The 6,649-nt window shown below is 51.5% G+C and overlaps 1 protein-coding gene across 4 annotated transcripts; it reads right to left on the bottom strand.

The window, feature by feature from the left end:
• Nucleotides 1-740: 740 nt before the first annotated feature.
• On the bottom strand, nt 741-6,127 carry ZFP36L1 (ZFP36 ring finger protein like 1). 4 transcript variants are annotated; one of them, XM_080671762.1, is made up of 3 exons: nt 5,937-6,127; nt 4,530-4,943; nt 741-3,549 (listed from the first exon to the last, which is right to left on the bottom strand). In XM_080671762.1, exon 3 carries the CDS (start codon nt 3,538-3,540, stop codon nt 2,590-2,592), a length of 951 nt encoding a protein of 316 aa, XP_080527888.1. In that variant the 5' UTR covers nt 3,541-3,549; nt 4,530-4,943; nt 5,937-6,127; the 3' UTR covers nt 741-2,589. The 4 variants fall into 4 exon arrangements, with proteins under 4 accessions (XP_080527888.1, XP_080527890.1, XP_080527889.1 ...); XM_080671764.1 differs by having other exon boundaries at nt 4,530-4,701; XM_080671763.1 differs by lacking the exon at nt 5,937-6,127 and adding an exon at nt 4,189-4,306 and having other exon boundaries at nt 4,530-4,701.
• Nucleotides 6,128-6,649: the final 522 nt, after the last annotated feature.

Genomic DNA, 6,649 nt, shown 5'->3' with positions numbered 1-6,649 from the left:
AGATCCAACCTTTCTGGCAAGCAAAACATCCCCTCAGTGGGCACCTGGCCTTGGCTGGGTTGTTTCTAACCAAGACCTCGCCTTCCCAAGATGACCATTTACCTGCTCTGCATGGTATTGAGGTGTCACAAAGACCTAAGGATGACTTCCCGTTATGCTGGCCATTTTACATCCACTTCCCCTTCACAGCCCTCCCAATCCAGAAGCATGTCAGATCCCGGTGAAACCTCGAGGTCCCCGTGCCATGAATGAGCCCCTCCCCACCCTGGACGCTCCTCTCCAAGCCCGCGTTGCTGAAGTGAGAGTTCATCTTAGTCCAGGTAGTTTGAAGGTAGTCAGTCCCCCCAGGGCTGGGGAATGAGCCTGGAAGCACCCACATGGCTCTCAGATCCAGGCTTGCTGGTGTCCCATGTGCTATATCCCCCCTGCACCATTTTGGCACTGCAAACACCACACACAGGCTGGGCAGAGACTGGGAGCCCCTGTGCCTCAGCGGCCCTGAAGAGCCTGAGTCCACAGGTGGGCAAGGCTGGCCTTTTGTCAACAACCCACATACCAGGCAGATCACTTAGAAGTACAGGCTGCCCTGCAATAAATCTCCACCCCACCTCTACGCTCAGCAGACTTCCAGCATCAACCAAGGGAGCTGGCCATTGGTTTACCTGCCACATAGACAGGAGACAAACCCACAAAGGAAAACCACAAGCCAAGTGAAACCATCTTTACCATCCGTTTCTTGAAAAAAAAAATGGGGTTTATTGATTTTTAAACTGCAAATAGTCGTTACAAAAAGTTTCCTTTTAAATAAATTCACACAAAGAAAGAGAAAAAGAAAGCGTCGGTAGTGACCAGCAAGAGGAATAATAATTACATTCATCTTAATGTGTGTGTGCCAGTTCTGTTTGCATTAACATTGGAAAACTCTAAACCTGGAATCCAGAACCTCAAATCTGTAATCGGAATGTCTTGAGATGGGCACATGGAAGTCAAAGGGTTTCTCTTTTTTTTTTTCCCCTTTTAGAAGAGATAATAAAAAGTTGTTTTCCTTCTGTACTGTCACAGAACTTCTACATACATTCTCAGTCCTAGTTGTGAAAGGCCTAAAGAGAAAGAAACTCAATTTGCAGTCCAACACAAAGGGGGGAAATTTCTAAAATAAATAATCCAACAGTTTTTTGCATTTTTTTAAATTAATTTTTCATTTTTTTAAAATAAAATAACCAAAAAAAGTGTAAAGTTACAAAAAATGTCGTTGAAGAATAATATATTAAAACTGTGGAAAAAAGGGAAAAAGACACGTCACAAAATTTTAAGATTAATATGAAGATCATAATTTAACATAAAAGAATATATTCTATGGATTTGTCATCCCGATAAATATGAACAAAATTAACAAAAAAAAGCATAGTTTGGCAATAAATACGTTTTGATAAGTTAAATAAGCTTTTTTATATTGATGTGCAGTGACAAGCAAAAATTTTGCTCTCCAATTTCTGAAAGTTATATGAAGTTTAAAACCCAGGGAAAAAAGCATGGCGTGAGTGCTCTAAGGATAGACCTACGGTATTCTAGAGCAAAAACCATTAAAGCTACGTCTACGGGAAATCGTTTTACACAGATATTGTACGTGGAATGAATACCATTAACTCTCACCCCTTACATGTTTTTTTAGCTTTTCTCTCACTTTTTTGTCATTTTTTTTTAAGATGTCACATATGAACTGGGGAACTTTAGCACCAAAATCAAGTCTCTCATAGTCCATCTAGCTTCCCCTTCCTCCCCACTTAAAAAAAAAAAAGAAAGAAAAAAATTAAATCACAAAGTCCCACTTATGTCACAATCTTCATCCACTTTTTCAGTCTTCCTTCCTGTAGACCTATGCGAACCTGGGCAAGATTAGTCAACAGAGGTTCGGGTCGGGAAGAAAAAGGTTTTGAATGTCAAGATAGGTTTCCCCAAAAACCCAAGTCTGGCAACAACTCTCCCAAGGGGGTGGGGGAAGGGGGGTTACTGGGGAAGGGAGGAGGAAGTGTGTGGGAGACTGAAATAAGGGAAGGTGCAGTTGTATCGCCAGTGGAGGGAGCTGCTGGTCTGGGTCCCCTCCCTCCCCTCCCCCCTCCCCATGGGCAGAGGCTCTGGGAGGCCCACGGGTGCCCTCTGGCGCTGAAGAGGTAATGTAGTCACAGTGACAAAGTTAGATTACAAGGCACTAAGTTGCTTCTGTAAACTGTTACTGCTTTTTCTTTTGTGATTTGGCACTTAAGGCTTAAGCCGGGGGGCAGGGGAGGGGGGCTGGGGAAAAAGGCATCTTACTGACAAATATGGGACTTGTCTGTTATGCATGGTAAGTGGGCTATAAAATCAAGGGGAGGGGGTTTCAAGCCAGAGGAAGCTACTCACAAACTGACTTGTCCTTATGTTAGAGGGAAAGGGTTAAAAGGGAGGAGGGGGGGAGCATTCCAAGGTTCTAGGGGAAAGGGTTTGAGCTTAACCTTGTTAATGTAAGGGTCTGTAGGGTAGGACAGGGAGATGAGGGTAGGGGATGTAGGGATGGCGAGGAGTGGGTAGGGGGACCCTCCCTACCCTGGCTTAGTCATCTGAGATGGAAAGTCTGCTGAAAATGGGCAGGCGTCTTGAGTTGTCCAAAGTGGGGGAGTCTGAGCCACTGTGGCTGCTGCTGGAGCTGCTCAGGTAGCCCTCCTGGTCCGAGAGAGAATCCTGAGGGCTGGGGGGAGAGTCAAACATGTGGGGGGACTCGGACATGGGCCGGAAAAGGAAGGTGGTCGGGGAGCCACCCCCAGGCAGCCCCATGCTAGGGGCAAAGAGGCTCGCCAGCTCCTGGCTGGAGAAGGCAAAGGGGTTATTGGTGCCATCAGGCAGGGTGGGTGAGGCCAGGAGGTCATCGGCGCTCAGGATGGGGGGTGGGGTGATGGACGTGGGGCTGTCCAGCAGCCCCGTGGCAGCGGCGGTGGCAGCGGCACTGGGAAACCCAGCAAAGCTAAAGCTATGCTGGAGTCGGGGACGGTCGGCGGAGAGGTCCCGGGCCCCGGCCAGGGCGCGGCGCTCCTCAGCATTGTGGATGAAGTGGCAGCGGGGCCCGTATGGGCAGAAGCCGATGGTGTGGAAGGTGCGGCACAGCTCCGTCTTGTACTTGGGGTGGCGGGTCAGGCTTCGGAGCTCATGGATGCCATGTGCGAACTGGCACTTGTCCCCGTACTTACAGGCACCGTTCTCCTCGAAGGGGCGGCACAGCTCCGTCTTGTAGCGGCTGGAGTTGACCTGGCCGCCGCCCGGTTGCTTCTGGGTGGGCAGCAGCCGCTCACCCCCTTCCGAGAAAGAGCGGTCTCGGAAGCGGCTATCCCGCGAGCTCAGAGCTGGGGCTGGCTCGCCCTTGAGGCTGCTGAGAAGCTGGTTCTGGTGGAACTTGGAGCTGGGCAGGGTGACCGAGTGCCTCCGGGAGAAGCCCCCACCAGTCGGGGTGCCCACCGCCTTCCTGTCCAGCAGGCAGCCCCCTGCACTGGGAGCACTGTAGTTGAGCATCTTGTTACTCTGGAGGAAAGAGAGAGGAGAGAGAGGATGGTTAGTGACAAAGGCCATCCACCAGGCCCAGAGACAGTACCTGCTAATGGCAGCCCCTCCACAGTCAGAAATGCCCATCCCCACTCGGGCCCTGGCAGGCCCCTCCCCCTTCTCCCACAGACCAGCCACCCAGGTTTACTTTGGTTCCAGGCATTAAAAAAAAAAAACCCAAATCCTGGCCTATGTGAGAAGTTGTTTTATGCATGCACCCTATCCCAAGCAGACCCCAGAAATGGACCCCCATTATCCTAATCCAAAGCTACCACTTGTATCCATAAAACTCAACTTCTTTACCTCCCAAATAGATTCTTCAGTTCAAAAGACCCCACATCACTCAGACCTCTCTAGACTGCCTTCCCCAGAACAAAAACAGGTAAACCTTAGAAGGCTATGAGCCCCACCCCCTTTTAATCAATCCCTGCTTAGCCAACCACCACTGAACTTGGCCTAAGACTCTTCACTTCCTGCTTCAGAAGTGTTCCCTTCCTTTAGCAACAGGTTTCCAGACTGCCTTTGCTTTTATCTTGCTGGGGGAGAGGGGAGAACCCCCTGTCCCCTGTCTGGGGTTAGAGGGGGAAGAGGGATGTGATTCCTGAAAATAAAACTCACTGCCCCATGCTCGGGAAAGGGGTGCCTTCCACAGTGCTCTCTCCAACATCTCTGCCCACCCAACCTCGCTCCCCTGGGAAGATGCCTTTGCAATTAGTCTTCTGGCTCCAAGAGCAAGCTGGAATAAGAGCGCCAGTGTTTAATCTTTAACGCCAAGCTGCAGGTGGGAAGGAAAAAGAAAGCACCAAATCCCCCCACAAGCCTGCCAGTCAATAATGGACTTGGGGGGTGGGGGGACAGAGCCACCACAGGCAGGTTTCTGTTCCAATGGGTTTCACTGCCCAAACTGTACCCAAGATTTGGAAAGGGTGCTGGGGGTGGGGGTGGGGGTGGGGAATGACCTGGGAGTTGGCTCCCAGCCCATGTGGGTGTCATTGTGCAAATTCTAAAGTTGGTCCCTTAGGATCAGCTGCTGGGGATCGGGAATCTGTAACAGCAACCACCCCATGGAGAGCGGATTACAGGAACCAAGTTGAGAGCCGGTTCCCAACAATGAGGTTCATTTAAAAAGTCCTGTGGGGGGGAGAGGGGGAGAGAAAGAGAAATAGATCAAAGAGCGAGAGAGCTGGGAAGAGAAGGAAGAAGAGCGGGAGAACTCAGGCAGCCAGGGCAACTGGAGTTTGGGAAAGCGCAGGGAAGGAAGGAAGCTGAAATTCCAACTTTTTGATGTTTCTCTTCAGCTCCTCGGCGTCCCTGCACCCCAACCCTGCAGCCCTGGGGCCCTGGCAGCTAGCTGCGCCGACTGGAGAAGCGAGCTGGAGAAAGAGAGCAACATGACCCGACGTGTTTAAAAGAAGGCAAAAACACTTCAGCAATTAAAAGCAGCCTAGCAGCTTCCCTACTTCTTTAGGAATAAAACTGGGGAGTCCATAGGCTTTCTTTGCTATGTACACTTAACCCGCCCTCCTGGGACATTCTGGGCTTAAAACTTGCTTTTTCTCACACCCGCTGGCAAGCTATACGGCTTAAGGACGCCCCTGTTAAATCCTTCCTCCCGAAGACCCTTGAATTCAGACCAGCCTTTCTGTTATGGTGCCCCCCACCCTCCATTTCTACGAGCCGCGGTCCCCAGAGAAAACAAGTGGGTCTACCCCGGCCCCACTTTCACCCGAAAGTTTGCAGCACGACCGTCTATCCTAAGAGGAAGACGGGCCGAGTTGGGGCAAACGGAAGCCCCACAGCAATTCTGCAACATCTTCTGAATGACAACTCTTGGCCTTTTTCTCGAAGATTACCAGCCCCTTCAAAACCGATGAGACAATCTCCCGGCAAAACGTCCGGAGACTCGCTTCCCCGAGGGAGCCCCCTCCCCACCCCACCCCGCAGGCCGGCGATGTGGCTAAAGAGACTGGAACCCCCCGGTGGTGGCGGTGCCCAGAGCACACACCGGGAAACCGAGCAGACCAGTGAAACTGGGCTCCAGCAGCACGTGACCACCGAAAAGTGGCCCCCGCGTCCCTCGGGGAGCCCAGCCACGCAAACTTAGCCCCCCAAAACTCTGGTCTCTGTATTACATTCCCATGCAATCCCCGCCAGAAACTGCTGAAACTCCAAGGGTGGGGAGGAGAGGGCCAAATTCCTTCAAACTGGGGTGGAGAGGAGGGATGGGCGTAGAAAAGAAAAACCATCTTGACTTTCCCCCTTGACTTTCCCCCCGCCGCTTTCCTGGACATAAACTTTTGGGGATTTCTCTTTTCAGGGCAAAAGGGAACATCTTTTGAAAAAGCAAACACTCCGCCCCACTTTACCTTGCATAAAACTTCGCTCAAGTCGAAGATGGTGGTAGACACGAGGGTGGTGGTCATCGTGGGCACTCGCACGGGGCAGGGACGAAGATCTGGTGTGTCGTGAAGGTCCCGGTGCGGGGAAGGCGCAGCCTCCGGCTCTCCGGTCTGGAGTCCCACACGCCTGCTCCCGGGGCCCCTCGCCTTTCTGACTCTTCGGCTGCGGCGCGCGAAGCCCGATTTATAGTAGCTCCGGAGAGGAGGAGTTTAAACGTATTTAAATGAGGAAGAGGAGGAAAAAAAAGTTGATTGACACTTAAGTTGAATCAGCCATGCGGTCAAACTCGGGGAGGAAAAAAAAAAAAACTTTCAAAAGGAAGAAGGGGGAAGGGAGACGAGGAAAGGAGGCGAGGGGGGAAAAAACCACTCTGAGCAGCGCACAACTTTTTTTTCTTAAAGAGGAAAAGTTTTGAGTCCGCTCGCTTCGCTCCCCCGCGCCCTGCTCTCCAGCCGCGCGCCCCTCCTTTGTCAGCCTGAGAGCTGTGTTCTGTGACATCACTCATTCCACCCTCTTCGGGGTTCTTGTTGTGTTGTTGTGTTTTGTCGGGCAGGAAGGCGGGCTCGACTTTCTCTTTTTTGCAAGCGGGAGCAGAAGCCCGTCCTGAGCACCGCTGCGGTTTCCATCTTGAGCTGATCTTTCTTCAAACTTCTCCAGTGCCCCGCACAGCTTACTCTCT

The sequence above is a fragment of the Plecotus auritus genome (assembly GCF_963455305.1).
Source record: "Plecotus auritus genome assembly, chromosome: 1".
NCBI lineage: Eukaryota > Metazoa > Chordata > Mammalia > Chiroptera > Vespertilionidae > Plecotus > Plecotus auritus.
The sequence above is the reverse complement of the archived record's forward strand: the minus strand, read 5'-3'. Positions and strand labels throughout refer to the sequence as shown.